Source organism: Papilio polytes, unplaced genomic scaffold (assembly GCF_000836215.1).
Source record: "Papilio polytes unplaced genomic scaffold, Ppol_1.0 DF823288.1, whole genome shotgun sequence".
Lineage (NCBI taxonomy): Eukaryota > Metazoa > Arthropoda > Insecta > Lepidoptera > Papilionidae > Papilio > Papilio polytes.
In genome coordinates this window covers 1,735,277-1,753,772 of record NW_013525916.1, presented here as the reverse complement: position 1 = coordinate 1,753,772, position 18,496 = coordinate 1,735,277, and the positions used below count along the sequence as shown (strand labels likewise).

The window sequence follows — 18,496 nt, the reverse complement described above, 5'->3', positions numbered from 1 at the left end:
ATTTTTCCTATTCACCCCTGTCGAAGCCTATGTAGACTACGAGTATACTCGTAGTATTCAAAATCTATTGTAGTAGTAAAAAGAAAATAGTTCATTTTAGAGCTTCATTCCAAAAATACAAGTCATTTCTGTAAGGAAACTAATCTGAACCCTGAAAACAATGTTTATTACACAATTAAAAATAAGTAACGCTATAATGGCATGCTATCGCCAGTTATTTGAAGAAAGGCGGTTAGTATGCTTATTTTAACCATTATAGCCAGATTATAGTGAAATATAAACAGTAAACGATTCCAATTAAACCATATATAAAATACTTTAACACTTTTTGGTATGAACTATCGATTTCTTAAGAATTGAACAAACAACGACATTTTTGAAGAAAAAAATACAATTAAAACACTCCTGGAGCAATAACATCGTATTATATTCGAAAAATAATACTTAGTTTAAGTAGGAATTATAACATTTAATACATAAAAGTAATTAAGTATATATACGAGTAACATTGAAAAATGTAAACAGAGTTATCATATATGAATATGTTCATAGTTACAAGACAGTAGTTAATTAGGCAAGCGTCGGGGCGTGTGGCAAACAAGCTATTTACTCGAGATGGGTGCAGGGGGGAAAGACGACCTAATTGCGGCTGAGGGGGGGGGGGGGGACGTACATAATTTAACACTGACTTTCCTTACGTCTCGCATGCTCGTCTGTTGCGTACAACGCCGGTGATCGATACCGTAGTTTCGGAAACACGTGCCATCGCGTAGAGTTCGTAGCATGTTACTACGACTCTTAATTATATTTTAACTAATGTTTAATCATTTTGACTCAAGCACTTATCATTAACATACTCTCGTACTTTTTAGGTTCGAAGAGTATAAGAATTTTGGAAAACTTCAACTTTAAAATTGCCAAGTAAGTATTTTATATCATTAATTTGTGTATTTTTATACCAGGGAAATGCTCCTATTGTAAAGAAAGCCATAATAGATATAGACTTTAGAAATAGAAAGAATATCGTAGACTTTGTATTTGCTAATAGGAAAGTTTGCAATTGTACGTGTCTTGTGTCGGAACAGTGCTTTGAGCGGAACGAGGTCAGGCTGGAGGCGCCGCATTGCGCTGCCGAGAACCTGCACCCGCTCTGCACCTCATCTCACACACCACTATCATATGTACAAATTAAAAATATATCGAATAATCTACACGGCACACGTTTGTCACAGATAACGTCACGACATTTGATCAAATATATGTAAGGTATAAAAAAACGCCATAAATCCTAGTAAGATCCGATAATAAGATGCCGAAAATAAATAAATTACTTATTAATAAGTACAATAATGCTAATATGTCTATAAATAAAACAATCCATACTGGTCATTTTGGTCTGTAGTTACGACTGATTACTAAATGGAAATGCCCTAGTTGACCTAGAACTTTGTCGCAGTATGTAGCAGTTTGATAATGGTTCTGTCTCTTAAAAGTAGAACACATACCCGAACACATAATATATTTCTACTGTCATATTTCAAAAAACAGCTATAAATTATTTTAAACTAAATAAAAAACTTCTGTCTATAAATTTAAGTTTCGAACTATGTTAAAACATCGTTTAATGTATAATTATTAAGTTATGTTAATGACCCTGCATCGGTTGCGGCAGCCACGGTTATAATTTAGCTATTTAACTTGACAATGAAATAGAAAACTCGACTTTAACATGCAAATTATACTCTACAGGAATACCGACGTAGCCAAGTCTACGAATGCATTATAGAAAATTTATATACCTGGCATTTTTTTAACGGAAATGAATTGGCAAATTATTTATGTTTTATTCATACAAGTGTTTCACCAATCAGTGTCAATGTGAAGGTTAACTAGACGTCTGTTTCTGTGAAAAGCTTTACTGTTTCCACCTTATTTTGTATCTGAATGAGATGTGATCAACATATCTTGTTCTGTAATTTACGACTCTAGTTTCTACTTTACATGTTTTACTGCACCCAATTTGTTACATTCATGGGCATGTAAAGCAAATGATGTCATGCAATTTTTATGAGATTCAAGCATTTGAGCGTCGTGCTTTGAAAATAAGGCACATCAAACGAAATTTCTTTAACTTACGCAAATCTAAGTTAATATACTATTTTCACAAACTTTCAATGTAAATCGTGTAGTAATAATTCACAAAATAAATCTAGAAATTTTTTATTTTGATATCTGACCCAGACAGTTCGTAGAAAGTCTGCAATTTCCATAGTTTATTAGAAGTTATATAAGGTTGCGTGACTCCTCAACATAGTATGTCAATCAGAAGTTTGACATACAAAACTCTACAAAGCTCCAATACTGAGAATTGGGTTAGGAAATCATTAATAAAACACGACACACCTTGAATTGTATTATTTAAAGGAATAGTTTACCTAAACGAAACAACTGCGGTAAATATATGGCAATTTCTGTTATACGTGACACGTGAAAATTATTTTTTTTATTACAAGTCTTTAAAATAAAACGTACATCTGCAATAAGAGACATCTTGAAATTATGCAATCTTTTTCAACTAAGAATAAGAAAAAAATTTCAAGGTTTAAATACATTGGCTGGTTGCCAACTCAATCTCCAATTGCGAGCCTTTTTTGTTTGTTCATTTTAATGTAATCTTCGAATAAAAGCTTATTACATTGGTTATTAAATCGACGCTTATTATCGAGGATAATGAAAACTATTGACTTAATTTAATATTATAAGGTATAAGCTGAAAACTGTATTGTAATAACAAAGTTAAAATTAACATAACCCGATAAGTTTTGTAATTTTATGTAACTAATTTATATAAAATGTTATATTTGTTCACGTGTTTCAAATTCTTAACATATTTCTATAAAACTTTAAGCACTCGAATATTTATGTAAAATCTTAAAAACAAAACTGTAAAGAATATTTCTGAAAGAGTTCTGATGTGAAAGCATATTGTAAAAGTTTTCAAACACAGCTGAGCGAACAATACTTTAGTCATTCGGAATGGACAGGTTTTTACTGCTTTTCTCCGCGGGAAAACCTCAATGTCTATTATAACGAAACATAAAAAATCAGTAGGCATTAGACAACAATAAAGACCGACGTCTGCGAAACAGAAAATATTAATTTAAAAGCATTCTGTGAAGGGGAATGGAAAAGAACGGGGCCGCGTACAAGCGTGGGGGACACGCTGCACATTTGGGGTGCAACGAACAATTTCACTTTTCTTTTATTTATACTTAACCTAAAAAGGCGGTCTGGTTTAAAATAATTTTACAACGCAGATTTTTGTATTGTTCGGAAACTGTGGTAGTGTATTGTTTTTTTATTGATTGTTGAAAAAACAGAAACGCTTTAAAGCTCATTTATACCATTTTTAAGTACTCTATTTCAGCGAGGGAAGACATATGTTCCACGAAAAATATTAATTTGTTCAAAATTATTAATGATTAGAATATTTAAAAAAGTCACATAGCACACTAAAAGCACACCACAGTCTAGACCATTACAAACTTGACGTGATAAATGAATGAAAACGGAAATCCATTTCAGCGTAGCTCGATGTGCACCTTTACGGCTCTTTTGCCTTTCAGCCAAAGATGACCTTACGTAACGATAACAAAATCGTTTGGACGAATGTAAACCTTATCGCTTTACTTTAAGGAGTACTTTCAAATGAACATTCGCTCGTGTCGGGTTGAATATCACGGTAAAGGTCCTAGACGTTCTAGACGGCCGGGGCTGGCCGGAGCGAGCGACACGCAAACTTCACTCCTTTGATTTTTTTTTCTTCCAATAGTATCCGACGGAGGACGACGAACTTTGAAATTTCTAACAAAACAACTGATTTTATGAAATTACATCAATCGCTTAGCTTGTTTTAGTTTTATAATATAATAAAGAAGAGTTAACTACACTTTTTCCAAATACAAAACCACATTTGTATTTATCACATACGACTAAGTGATTTGGTACTACGGTAAACTGTACAGGTAGTTTAATAGTTCTGAAACTGGTAAGAAACCGAGTTTTATCACGGCAATAAAAAATGTTACGACAATTTCATATTTACTATCGGTATGCTTTCGGCTCTATAATAATTCCTTTATTGTTCATTATTGTTGCTATAAAGGAGGTTTTAGTAACGAAAAAACGAAAATGCATTAACGAAACTTTTTTAACTGTCGGCCGTCGATAAATCTGATTCATAGTTTAGAGATCGATCCAATTTATCCACTCATGCAATACATTTTAATAATTTTAGGATCGATCTTAATAATCGATTACTAGGTTCAAGTAATAAAACAATTGCTATAAGATGTTATGCTATACTATGTCTCAATCTTCTTTAATTATTAATTTTACACATATTAACTTATTCAAATAAGAAGTAAAAGTTTTATTTCCTTTATAGCTTAAAAATAGGGGTTATAAAAACTTATTCAAAAATTAATACATTAATAGAAGGGTGGATTTTTCAAGAGGCCCTCGACGTATAGTCGAGTGGGTTGTTGAATACTGGCGCTAAATGATACACCAGAAGCACGTATGATATTTAATTTGAACTATACGATGTGCACAAGTGGCTTGTCAATTTGTTCAATAATCGATATTGAGAACTGTTGTTATGTGATACTCCGGGAAAACTGGAGAAATATTATACAAAGTTATGTAGAACAAATGATTTAATACGATGCTTTTAATTCTTTATAACAAATAAAGTAAAAAAACCTGAAAGTTTTAAGAAAATTAGATTTGTAAGTAAGTAAATGTATGTGTAAGTTTAACATGTAAATTTAAAAGCGTTTTGAATAATACTTAAAAAAATCATGTATATTACATTACCATAATTATATTACATTTGTTGTACTCGTAGTTATTTTGATACAATTAGCATTGAGAAAACGGAGTAGATGAAATTTAAGATTCATTGAATACCATCTTAGCAAATAGATAAATTAAACCGTTCTTCTAAAAGACATTTATCTTGAAAAATATTATTTTAAAGAAAACTCTTTAAACAGTTTAACCCCGTATACCATAGACAAAGGTTAATCTCTCCGAGTAAATAAATAGATAAAATGTTATTATATTATCTGAGGTGTGAGATCTTTTGTCAATAGTGTGCGCGGACGACGCGAGCGGAGCCACGTTATACTGTTTGTATTTATTTTGTTTCTCCGTCTAACGTTCTCACGTCCTGTTTCGAAAAGATGTTTGTCTGGAAAAAATATTTCTATTGAATATTTTCGATAGAATTGCACAATTTGATACATAATGAATTATTACTTTATTGGTGAAGTCTACGTTTTTAAGCGGTTCTCCTATTTAGAAAAATGTAACTAAAAGACATATGAGTTTATCATTGTTGTGCCACTGCAGATTTTTTTTAAATATGCTTTTTAGAAAGAAACTTAATACGAAATATAAAAATTTCATATAACAATGTTGAGATTAAGCATGTTGCTGTGCGATATCAGAGGGGACCTGTTGTGGATAAACTGAATCTCGGTATCTCGTATTGGATTATTCTTCTCAAACAGCGATACAGATAAGATAATTTCACGCTGGAATCCATATTAATACACAGACGATAATTTACATAGATTACAATTTACGTGGCACTGGAGCGTTTCAATATGAACCGTGCAATCGCCATTTGTAACTTTTTTAATGTTAAAATCGTTTTTAAAAACAAAATTATACCAATAATTCCTAACAATATACACGACCATGAATGTTGAGACCAAATCTCTAGGTACAATCCTAATAAATTATTTAAAACGATACTTTTTTACATTTCAAACACAAGTCGAACATGTTGCTCTTGTATCCTTTAAGTCATAAAAATGTATACAAAATATCCAAAACGTGCAATAGCGAATCTTTTGAAACGACTCGTAAAGAACAGCTTTAAAAATATTAAATCAAGATTATCTAAATGTAATAACTACTACAGCTACCTTTTTAGAATTGTAGTATGAGGAAAATGATTCAAGGTATGACCCTACAGGAGGAAATTTTCCTAAATAGCCAATAAAGTGTGATAAGGGGAGCGATAGAATATAAATTCAAATGCGACAAGCGCACGGTGAGAATATAAAAATTCAATGCGGCATTTTATACAGCGTAGCTTACGTAAGGCGGAGACCCTGCCACGTTACAGCTTTATTCAATTTTATACTAAGCAAAGCCAGTACTATTAGACCCTAAAAGTTATATAAAGACTTACATGTAATATTGAATATATTACTCCGATAAAAATACTTCACTACAGGTGTTTCGTGTCAGCCTCAGTATTAAAAAAACCTTAAAATATGTCATTAAATATTTTTCATGAGGTGGCAAAAGTTAAACTTAAGCTACGTAAATTAATAAAAATATCGTATTATAAAAAAAAAGTTAAAAATATATTTTCTTTCTAATTAGATTATTATGTTGAATCTGTAATATTCTCAGATTTCGTAGTATTAATTTAAAAAGAATAATAAAAACTGCAAAACATAAAGTTAAATGGAACCTTTTTGACTTCTTTAACTATGTGTTTCTGCAAGCAGTTGAACTAACCAAGCTCTTTAAAAGAGATTAATGTGACAAATCAAAGTGCTACGAGACGCGTCGCCCTACATGAGGTTGGCGGGTCAATGACCTATTTTGACAAATCGCTTCAGGAAATGTTACCCCTTCTGCCAGATGTTCCACTTTGATTTATACAGACAAATACGCGAAAAAGGTTTTAGTTAGTTCTTCTCTTCACAATAAAACTGTATTTTTTCTATTTACAATTTAAACAGATAAAAATATTACGATAAATAAGCAATTGAAAATCTTTAATCGCGACTCGACTGTTTTCTATTCAATAGAAAAATGTTTTTAAATAAAAAGAGTCAACATAGAGAAAAAAATGTTTCATTAATTGCTGTATTATGTAGTTAACATGTGCGTGGAGTTAACTATGCCAATTATTTTGAAAGCCAACTAAGTATTTTACCAGTATCTCCATTGATCTTAAATTCGTGGTGTAATTGCAGACAATAACTTGTCTGTTATCTTTATAAAGCAATTTTAAAGGTTTTTTTTAATTGAAATAAAATTATAGTGTGTAAGGAAAACTTCGTGTTTAGTTACAATAATTCTGAACAATATTACCGTGACATTTCGCGTAATTTTTTTCAAAGATAATGTGAGATATGACTGCATGATTCTAAAGGGGCTTTGACAGCCGAAATAGTTAGAGTCCAGATGCAGGGTCCAGATACATGGACAGGCAGCCATGGTATTTGTGTTTCTTTTTTCGCCATTGTGGTGGTGACAGTAGTGATTCACAGTGATAATTTGGATTCGATCAAATAATAGAGATATAATAAATTGCCACCCCATGCATCTAGGGTATTTAAGTCGGAATGAAGCAAAACTTTCATTTCGCAACATCCATGTAATAGACATCAGTGGTCAGATATTAAAACATTTGGCAATATATAGTTGGTGTTTGTTCTTATTTGTACAAAGCTTAATTTAGACCTCAACGTTTCATTAATTGCGCGTTGATGTCTTTTGAAAGAGATTAGTAAATAAATTGTCATCTTATAGAAAGATTTTTGCTTTCGACATTAAAATGTTTTCGTCTTGACTTTATAATACTATCCAAACGGATCCAAAATCTCTACTTTTTTACCAAAATTAACAATCATTGTAAATATTTTATTAACTTTATTTATTCTGCAATTACCAAACAATATGTAGCTAAATGTTTAATTTACTTTATCATCATTTTTAAATTTCAATAACTAATAATTTGATTGATTAAAATTTTAATACAATAAAGTGAATCTTGACATTATAAATTCAGATGTAAAGATTATATATAAATATAAATATTTAAAGTTATAAGTTTAAGATTATATATAAATAAAAAATATAAATTTCATTTGTTCGTAGCTAATTAAGATTCCATTTTCTTAGTGTCGTACAATCGTTCTAATCTAATCAGGCGTAATATAAGCTATAGTATTTGCGGCGTAGCGAATATCGTACGATTCAGGCCCAGTTTCGGGCAGGTGGTGCATGCTTGCATTTATCTAACTTCCTCGCGGCAAAGTGGCGTGATAATTATCAATATTTACGCAGATGTCAGATTAGCGTATGACGTAATGCCGGGCGACGTTTGCCGGCAGTGGTCGAGGCAAGGACGCGACGCGTAGTATGTACGAGTAGTGCCCGCCGAACACTACGCCGTCTACATCTACACCGTTTTAAGCACTGACACCACAGCTACATTAATTAATTTCCAATAAATGACTTGTTTTAAAAAACAAATTAATTATAAATTACATAATTTTGATGCAGACTTTAAACCGTATTATAACTAACAAATCTAAATTTTTACATTACAGTCTTTAAATATAGTTAGAAATTTAAAAGGTTACACATTCAAGTTGCGTTATTTTCCAATTAGGCGCGGAAAATTCAAGTTACTAACTAAAACACATTTCGCGTAAAATTAATGTAAGTTGTAAATCTTATTTAAATTTAATAGCAGCGAATACGCGATGGTAAAATAATTTATATTTACACGAAAGTATACAACACATGAAAATAACCTAAAAAATCTAAGCTCTACTCTTGTCTACAAAACACATAAACTCTGAATGAAAAATGTATTAATTAATTTTATCAGTAATGTCACACGGGGGTTGATTGCGGATATAAAATACGGTAAAGCACTCGTGTTCTTAAGGCTAAGACGGCACGTAAATTCTTCGGTAATTTAAGACAAATCAGCTGTTTTGACACTTTTTGAAGTTATTAAATAAAAATGTATGTTAGATAGTAGTACTCACCGGCGGCTTTCGCCAGCCACCACCAGCAGCAGCAGGCGGCCACGAGCGCCCGAGCGCCGGCCATCTCAGCGGCAGCGCATTACACGCGCGCTTTCGCCGGCCGCCCCGGCGGACTGAGCACTGAGCAGTGAGCAGAGTGCGCGCCGCCCCGCGCGATCGATGCCGCGCCGCACGCACCCTCCTCCCTAGTGGTGCTTGCATTGTGCTTTATACAACCTTAGCGCTCTATCGCAAGTAGCGACGCTATTTGCACTCCGATTAAACAATATTCAGTTTCAACGGATGTAATCTACTTTCATAAAACTAAAAGTACAAAATATGTAAGGAATCACATACATATTTGTATATTTATGACCGAGGGTTTTTATGAGCAAATATGTAAAAAAATGTGTTGCCTTCTCTTTTAACTTCTCTAAAAAAACTGAGACAACAGTAGGTGTTGTATGGTTGTGTAGGCAAGGTAAACCCATCGCACGATAAAACCTTTTAAGTTGCTATCTATCTACGCTAGGTTACGTAGCTTTCTTATTATTAAACAACTCTTGTAAGAAAATTCAATTGTTAAAGGTTAAATTCGTTTAAAAGTTACAACAGTTATTTCAACGCAATCGGTTTTCCAGCCGTGTCGCAACACTATTCCTTGCCCCCCCCCCAAAGTCATTTTCCAAGTTTCCTTGGAGAGCGCGCGCGCTGCCCCGTTTTCTGGCGGATCGCTGACCGCCCCTAATTGATTGGGCCCGTTCATTTGCCGAATAAGTTTTAGGTCAACACCGCCGCAGAGCCTCTGCGCTACATTTTGTCTGTAATCTTCTTCAAACTTAGAAAACTTTAAAGTAAAAGTTAAAAATAATAACTATTTACGCTGATTATAAATTTTTAAAACAGAAATAATGGATAAATAAAAACAAAATGCTAAATATTAAAAATACATAAGACGAAGTACGTTTTTAACTTTTAAAGTGAAAGTGGGAAACCGTTATTAATTTAGAAAATAGAACTATCAAGCCATACCTAAAATGTCTAAAGCACGATACTGATATTTAGGATAGCGCAATACGTCTAGACATCTATCACATGCGTTGACCTCAAATTGAACACATTGATGACATTAAAAGTTAAAGTATATGTAACTACTTGCCAAAGTTTTTTAAAAGCGACGCTAATATTCCAAAATTAAGTCATATTATTTCCAAATAAAGAACTCACATTTTATCGTCATTACAAACTGAACAACGTACAACAATGATGATGAACTGACTCACACAGGATTTTATTTTAATGATTAAGTTATTTTCATCAAATAATGTGATATTTACAACAGCTACATTCCATTTATTTCTTAGTTTTGGTTAATGAACACGAGAGCGAGCTAGACGACTTGAGTTGACTTAGATAAAAGTACAGTAATCTACAAATTGTTATTATATAAATACTAAATGTAACTAACTTATCAATTTTAAAAGTTTTATTTTGTACTTCTCTTGTGAAATAATATTTATTTTTAAAAAGTAAAAAGCAAAGAGTACATAAAATGGCAAGAAGTTAAAAAAAGAGAAATACATTTAGACAGTGCAACATTGTTTGAAATGTCAATGTCATTAGATTAGATTTGTTTACCCATAACAAAATATTGAATATGATTTGATTTCTAACTCTTTTTAATATGAACAAAAAATAGTGTAATGGCGAGTCGCAGAAATTATTTATTTTAGTTTGTTTAGACATAAAATAAGTAATCTATTGGTATCGTAGTAATTTTCTCCCAATGAAATCCAAACGTGGTTTTTATGATGTTTTTGTTAAAACCTGTGCAGTTAATCCTTCCAAAAAAGCCGTACGCCAATATAAAAATGAAACCTATAATACTTACACATATTCAGAGTTATTCGGCGTCTGTGAATATATTTCTCAAATTCTTTTACAACTAGATTGTAATAGAGAAGTTATTGGATTGGTAACTGACAGAAATGTAATAGTTCCTTGTGCTATAGCTGCGTGAGTTTTTGATAATTTTTTGTTATTGCTATGACTGATTAATTATCTTGATGAAAAATATTGCTTCAGTAAGTTCTTGATCAAAATGTACTGACACGTAAATGTCAGATGTATTGGAAAAATAGAAACATATATTACCTCCCACATTAAATAATTAGCGTGTTATTATAAGGATGTATATGTATGGTAATGTTTTACAATATGTTCACATTTGTTGTTTTTAATTTCCAGAGTCCATAAGTGCTGTAACTCTTTCATGTTCTTGGATCCGGCTCAAAGTATTGAAAATGAAATAAATGATATTAAGTTAAAGATTATCATCTCCATACAAGATACCAATGAAGATTACTCTATGAAGTTATGTGAAAAAAAACCTGATAAAACTATTGTTATTTTTGATTACACTATTAACTTTTTTAAACAAGAGAGTAACAATTTACTTACCAAGAAATGGGTAATGGAACATTGTTTTATTGCATCAACTTCAGGAAGCACAGGAAAGAAGAAACATGTCCAAGTACCAGTGCAATGTATTCAACCAAACATAGATGACTTAACTAAATTGTTTAACATAGATTCTTCCGATGTTATATACTTTTCAACACCATTGACCTTTGATCCATCAATGGTTGAAATTCTCTTAGCTTTCAAAAATGGTGCATCACTTTTAATTGCCCCTGAATATATTGATATTTTGTTTCCTCATAGAAAAGAGTATTCAATAACAGTTTGGCAAACTACACCATCAAAATTCTTCCAGCATTCAAACTGTGATATTAAAAATAAAATTTTAAGTGCTGATTCAACACTTAAGATATTAGCACTTGGTGGTGAGCCACTGAATGGTGTAAGAAGATTAAGGGAATTGAAGCATGTCAACAACACATGTAGAATATTCACATTGTACGGAGTTACAGAAATGTCCTGTTGGGCTTGTGTTGCTGAGTTAGATTTGAATAAAATAACCACAGACCGTGAAGTACCATTAGGTAACTGCCTTTCGGAAACTCAACTACACATTGATTCTAAGAATTCTAGCTTTAGTGGTTCTGGTAAAATTATATTAGGTAAGTGTGATAATTACATTTAAAATATTAACAATATGATAAACTATAAAAAAATATTTATTTGCAATGAAGATATTAAGCTCTATGTGACAGCAAGTTGATATTTCTTTTTTTCCAGTACTTGAAGTAATCAATCTTTAAAACATATCCTCAAAGACTTATATTAATACAAGTTTTTTTCTGTTTCCAGTAAGTAACACAAGAAAATGTTATATTCTAAATAACAAAAGACCAGGTTCAAATGAAGAATGCTCCCTCAAATTTGTGGACACTGGAGACATAGGAGAAGTGAGCAATGGCACCGTTTACTATAGAGGACGTAAAGATGATATCATTAAAAGATTTGGTAACAAAATCAATCTACAATACATCGAAAACACTGTAATGCAGTGCTCCGAAGTTAAAACATGCTCTTGTATTTGGTTGCCCAAATTAATGCTGCTCGTTTTATATTATTCATCAGAAACAATCAAAAGCCATGACCTTTCTATACTTATAAAAGGTAAGCTAGAAGAAAAACATTGGCCAGATAAAATTATCAAGGTTGATAATTTACCAACGAATTTACATGGAAAGACATCTAAGCAGATCCTATCTACAATGTTTGAGAATGATTTGAATAAACCGACAATCCCTGCAACGAATGCATTCTTAGAAGAACTCACTTCAATGTTGAGAACAACACTACCAATTGAAGAAATAAAGAACAAAAATTATCAATCAATTGGAGGTACCTCTTTTCTAGCTATTGCAATGTGCAATAAACTATCACATACATATCCTCAACTAGGCAATTTTATACTACCATATTTAATATCCAATAACAAAACAATTCAAGATATTGTACAACTAGTTGAAAAAGATTATTCTTATGAGGAAATGAAATCGAAGAAAAGAACCAAAAAACCAGATTTTAGATCAAAAAGATTAGCGTATGCTTTAAGTGAAGTTTTAGAATTGGATAGAAATCTTGTTGAATTTCAAGAATTATGGAAATTTGATACAGGGAAATGTGTTGATGCGTCACCAACATTATGTTCATATAAAAAGTAAGTTGAAATTTTAATACAATATTTAAAATACTTATTTTTATTGAATGCATTTTTAATATGCTACTGCCATAGGTTATAATTTACTAGTATTGAATACCTATTGAAATGAGTAAAAAAATAAAAGCATTCTGTTATTTTCAAATAACACAATATTTTTTTTAAATAAGCATAGCAATATAAATGTACCAATTATTGTATAACTAGCTTTTGTCAGCGAAATCGGTCGTGCGGAATTTAAAATACGATTTATTAAGCACACCATATTCTACGAGATCTGTTGTCATACTGGAGATACTTAGTAATAAACATCCATCAATCGAAACTTTCGCATTTATTAGTATGTGTATTTTTTATTTCAGTAAGGTGTTTGTAGCCGTTTGCAGTCACTCTGGCAAAATAGCCGTGATCGATACAGAGAGTGGAAGATTACAAGGTCAGATAAAACTGAATTCCCGCATAGAGGCGTCGATACATTGCTTCGACGGCGGAGTGCGCGGTCCTTGCGGCGTGGTCGGCTCCTATGACGGAACTATTGTTTGTTTCACCATACACAAATGTCAAGAAATCTGGAGGACGAATGTTAGATATATGATCAAAAGTAAAGCGAGCTACATCCGAGGAGTAATTTATGTTGCTTCATATGACGGGATCGTTCGATGCCTTGATGCTATGGTAATTATTTAAAAAAAAACATTTTATACAGCTCAATAAGTAGGTATAATAGTTATCGGATTTTTTTTTTATTATTGTCTTAAGAATGGATGCACTGCATTATTAAGGCAATGAACTTTAATTATTACATAGTCATATTGTAAATAACAAATTTATCTCTGGGTGGTGATTTTATGTTTATAAAACTACTAAGAACAAAATGCGAAACATGACAATTCTGATTAATTTACATTTTTCTAATGCTACTGTAACGTAAATAAGTAATAATTATATCCACAATGGCTGAAGTTACTATTATTATACTATTTTTGTTTGACCAACAGTTCTTAAAAAGACAGTTTCTTAGAGATATAGTCTATGGTTATGAGTGTAAAAGGCAAAAATGATGTAAAGGTTCCTTCTTAATTGTGAGTACAGTTTGAAAAAATGATTTTCATAGAACGGTGAAATAAAACAAACAATTCAAGTGGCGGAACAAGCGATATCAGCGGACACAGTGTTGGCTAAGAACGGGTACATAATGGTGGGCACGCTGTCGGGCGTGTGCGCGGGCATAGACACGCGGGCGCGGCGCGCGGCGTGGCGCGGCAAGCTCGCCAGCCCGGTGTTCGCGCGCCCCGCGCTATACGACGATGACAAGTACGTCGTATTCGCGGAGGTCAACGGTGACGTGCATTGCAGAACTGTAGAGAAAGGCATCAAGGTAATTCCGAAGATTTTTTACACCACTTTATCAATCAACAATTGAAGGTTTTTTTTGGTTATCTGTTCTTGTGAGGCTTTACTGCATGATATAAAAACTGTCGTTGTTTACTTGTTTGCGTCCTGCACTAATGAAAAAACAATATTAGAGCAAAGAGCTTTTTATTGGAGTAGGAGGCAAACGACGTTTTACTGTTATAAAAGCAAAAGTTTTAATGAAATTAAAAAATAATTACGTTAATTTATTTAATTCCGCGTGGATTGTCGCGGCCGACAGCTAGTGTAACAATAGCAATTTTCGAACCTGTTGCAGTAATATGTAGCAATTGATTTTGCAAGTCGTTGATAAGATAATGTTGACCGTAATTATTAACATAGATAACTTATGTCATAAATATTATGGATTGATATCTACGATCAACATTTTCTTTCTACTTGACTTACTTAACACAAAATTCTGCTTCAACATATCTCTAAATCGAAATAGATTCAGAGAATACCACTTGCACTAAATACATTGAACTATGACTATGTTGAAAGATATTAATCGTTTTATTATTTCTTTTTTAAGGTGTGGAAATATGAAGGTGCAAGGGGTAACATTTTTTCTTCAGTGTATATAAAAAATTTGGATGCATTAACTTGGCAGTTTATATTTGGATGTCACGACAATGGAGTGTACAGCATCACTGTGAAAAACTTTCGTTCAAGTTTACACTGGCGGACTGAGATGACCTCACCGGTTTACGCTACACCCTGCTGTTTAGATAACACTGCTATTATAGCAACATCAACAAATGGAAAAATGTGCGTGATAAGTACAGATAATGGCACCATAATATCAGAATATCAATTTCCAAATGAGACATTCTCATCTCCAGCCGTTTCTAACGACAAAATATTCATCGGATGTAGAAATGACTATCTGTATTGTATTAAATTTAAGTCATTAATATAAAAACTAGTATTATTATTTATTAAAATTGTAAAATGATTGAAAATGATGATGATGATGTAAAATGATGTTCAAGATTCTGTTTTATCTTCATAAGAACATCTGTTATAAAAATAAAAAGCTGTAAAGTTTATGTTGTAACTTTATTTTTTGATCTTACACAAAACATTTAAATGTAAAGTGAGCATTCAATAAGTTGTAATATATGATATGGATACTGGATCCAAAAGTATTGAAATGGAATGCATTTCCCATGTTTCTACCAAGTGTGCAATCATTTCTTGCAATGTAAATCTTAAATTATAAAAGCAATCTTAAATGGAGAATAAATTCCTATAAATAACATTCTTATATCATTTAAATCACTTCTGGTAGAAATAAAATTAATGCAATTAGATAATTTTAAATGGAGCGATTTACATACATACATTCTCTATGTTGTTTACCCAAGAACCCTAAAAAACAATTCATTTTATAGCCAGATATAAACAAATGTTTAAATTAACAAGCAAATATACATAGGTAGGTGAGAGTTCACTGCTCCTCCTCTCCCAGTTCCACCTTCACTTTGGAGAAATCAAAGTCTTCATCAGTGCCTCTCTTGTAGATCTTTAGTACATCTAGACAGGTAGTCTCAAAGTGGGTTGTAGCATCATAGGACTCGGATATGAAGATTTGACTTTGGCTTCCATCATCAATTGGTTCAAAGTAATCAGTGACACTAACAAACTTCTGCCTGATCGGTCCTAGTAACTCCAAGCCTGGCTTGATCTCCAGTTCTGGGTCTTCAGTCTCCACAGTAGTAGAAACCATTGCAATGAACCAACCTTTAGGAGCCACTTGATGAGTGTATGACACCAAGGAAACATAAATATCTGAATTCCTACCCACCTGCTTCTGAGGAATAATTATCTGTGTAGATAATGCATCTTTTGTATTAGCAATAGGGTGGTCTAGAAGACAAATGCAGCGAATAACTTTGCCCTTCCTGCGAACCCTATCGGGCACATAGCTGGGGTCACAGTATACTTGTTTACACTTAGCTATCTCAGTCCCTGAGCGTACTCCAACAACCTTCCCATCTTCACCAAGGACTATTTCATCAATAGGCTTATCTAACATGTATGTTCCTCCGTATATAGCAGAGAGACGAGCAAATCCTTGAGGCAGCTCCCCCAAACCATACATTGGATACAAGTATGGAGACTTGCCATACCGGGCAAGAGAATCAGAATATAGCTTAATACGATTGATTGTTTGTATAGCTGGTTGTTCAAGGTAATTGTCATCCAAGTAAAGAGCTAGTGCATGACCAGTAAAGTCCTGGGTGTTTTTATCAAGCCCAAAATTGTTATAGATCTTACTCATTTTATCAGTAGTGGGATCAAAACCTTTGTAGGTCCTCGCATCTTGTTCATCAAAATCTTGGACGTAAATAAGGAAATTGCGGAAACGTCTCTTCTCAAACAAACCCATCAGATCAGATGCCAATGCCTCTTTCTGATCCACCGGCACCTTCGAAATTTTTCCACCTTTGTATACATAACTTCCTTCCACAGACTTGAATTCCAAGTAGCGGGTTACGCCCGTATGGATGAGCAGTTTCACTAAGAGGCCATTCGCCATCAAAAACTTGGGGATCAAGTCCACGTTCCAGTCACGTCCTCGTCCATATGTTTCATCCGGCGACGGTGCATTGAACTTTTCGAACAATTCTTCTAATGGGGTAATCGACGCAGATTCGCCGCCGTAATACTTATTACGATCAATGTGTAATACCTTTTTTCCGGATACCGAAAGCATACCGCTGAGGATGCATTCCTTGAGCCCTGTGCCCAAGACAATCGCATCGTATTCTTCATCCATATTGGTAAAGCTTATAAACTGAGTAAAACTCTTACAAGATAGAAATATGCAAGCAACCGGGAAATAAATGTCAAAATGTCGGATAGAGAACACTGGCCAAATATGTCCGCCTACGATGACGTCGACGAAAAAGTACCAACCTTATAGAAGAGAAAAACACAAAATTCACAGACCCAACAACGTATTAATGTCAAAAAACTGCCGGAACCGATTTTTTTTATTGTCCCCCCCAGATTCAATGCTTAGCATAATTTAGCTTTGTAAATAACAAAAAGTCACATAGGCTCCATATCCATCAATATCTTTCAAAGAAATATTGAAAAGTTGTTGCTATATAGCTAGGTGCTAATAGTAATAACTAAAAGCGATTTTATGCGTAGCGTATTAAAAAACTCTGACTCTAAATACTAATAACCCCACCACTTAAAAAAGGACAATTACAGCAACCAAAAGTAAACGTGCGCAAGAAACAAGAAACAAGGCACAATACTTATCACTGATCATTATGAAATACCTATTTAACTGGTATTTAAACTTTGGAATTAACTATTCCAAGAAATGTAGTTTATAAAGTTTTATTAATTCTCAACAAATTGAGAAAAATGAAATTTTGATATTTATGTTAAAATGGGAAATAATTTTAATATTTATATCAGTGTTTTTTAACAAGTTATTTGGTCTTACGACCATCCCTATCGAAGTGCCAATGAGGCAGATTGTCATTGTCAGCAATTGTTAGATTGTCAGTGTCAGCCGGTCAGTCACTCAGTCAGTCTTGTTTTTGAGTTTTGTTCTGTCTTTTGCAAACTACACACGACTGTTCTCCGTGACAGGATTATTGTTTTATTTTCAAAACTTCGGGACGGAAAATGTTTACATCTTTGTTTTATTTAAAATTCATCCACGTGTTTTGTGTTTTATCAAAATAAAAGCGTCAGTGATGTGTGAAATAGTGAATAGATGATTTGGAACCATATGCTTCGAATTTTACGATACATTCTCGACAAGCAAATAACGGAACAAAACATTCGAAAGGGTGTCAAAAGGATTGCAGTCTTAAATGAGAGCGTTTAGCAAACCGGTCGTTCTTCGGATGAATAAAAATGTCAACAGAAGGAAGTGGAGAGACACCTTCGACGGTACCAAGTTTGCCGGGGGCACCGGAGCAAACGTACTTATTTCCGAAAGCAAAAGGACATTCGAGATCCGTAAGCCATGGAGGGACACCGACCCTGGGAGGGACCCTCGCAGCACGACCGCCACTCAAGTCCGCGATGCGGGGCCACCAGCGCGCGTTGTCTCACGGTCAGATCG

General features: G+C 33.3%; 4 protein-coding genes across 4 annotated transcripts in view; 2 read left to right on the top strand and 2 right to left on the bottom strand.

The window, feature by feature from the left end:
- The window catches only part of LOC106104963 (protein kinase C-binding protein NELL1-like), a gene marked incomplete at its 3' end in the record, with an annotated part of 28,043 nt that extends 19,074 nt beyond the window's left edge, over positions 1–8,969 (bottom strand). Inside the window, exon 1 of the mRNA XM_013285157.1 lies at positions 8,874–8,969. Coding sequence (XP_013140611.1) covers positions 8,874–8,937 — 64 coding nt within the window. The remainder of the gene's footprint in view (positions 1–8,873) is intronic.
- Positions 8,970–10,480: 1,511 nt separating this feature from the next.
- On the top strand, positions 10,481–15,357 carry LOC106105006 (acyl-CoA synthetase family member 4). The gene is made up of 6 exons (XM_013285205.1): positions 10,481–10,868; positions 11,100–11,935; positions 12,126–12,984; positions 13,347–13,659; positions 14,099–14,362; positions 14,933–15,357. Exons 1-6 carry the CDS (start codon positions 10,639–10,641, stop codon positions 15,317–15,319), a joined length of 2,889 nt encoding a protein of 962 aa, XP_013140659.1. The 5' UTR covers positions 10,481–10,638; the 3' UTR covers positions 15,320–15,357.
- An 83-nt stretch (positions 15,358–15,440) lies between these two features.
- LOC106105007 (rab GDP dissociation inhibitor alpha) lies at positions 15,441–17,322 on the bottom strand. The gene has a single exon (XM_013285206.1). It carries the CDS (start codon positions 17,180–17,182, stop codon positions 15,851–15,853), a length of 1,332 nt encoding a protein of 443 aa, XP_013140660.1. The 5' UTR covers positions 17,183–17,322; the 3' UTR covers positions 15,441–15,850.
- Positions 17,323–18,397: 1,075 nt separating this feature from the next.
- LOC106104962 (probable phospholipid-transporting ATPase VA) overlaps positions 18,398–18,496 on the top strand; it is a gene marked incomplete at its 3' end in the record, with an annotated part of 33,398 nt that continues 33,299 nt past the window's right edge. The window contains exon 1 of the mRNA XM_013285156.1: positions 18,398–18,449. Coding sequence (XP_013140610.1) covers positions 18,398–18,449 — 52 coding nt within the window. The remainder of the gene's footprint in view (positions 18,450–18,496) is intronic.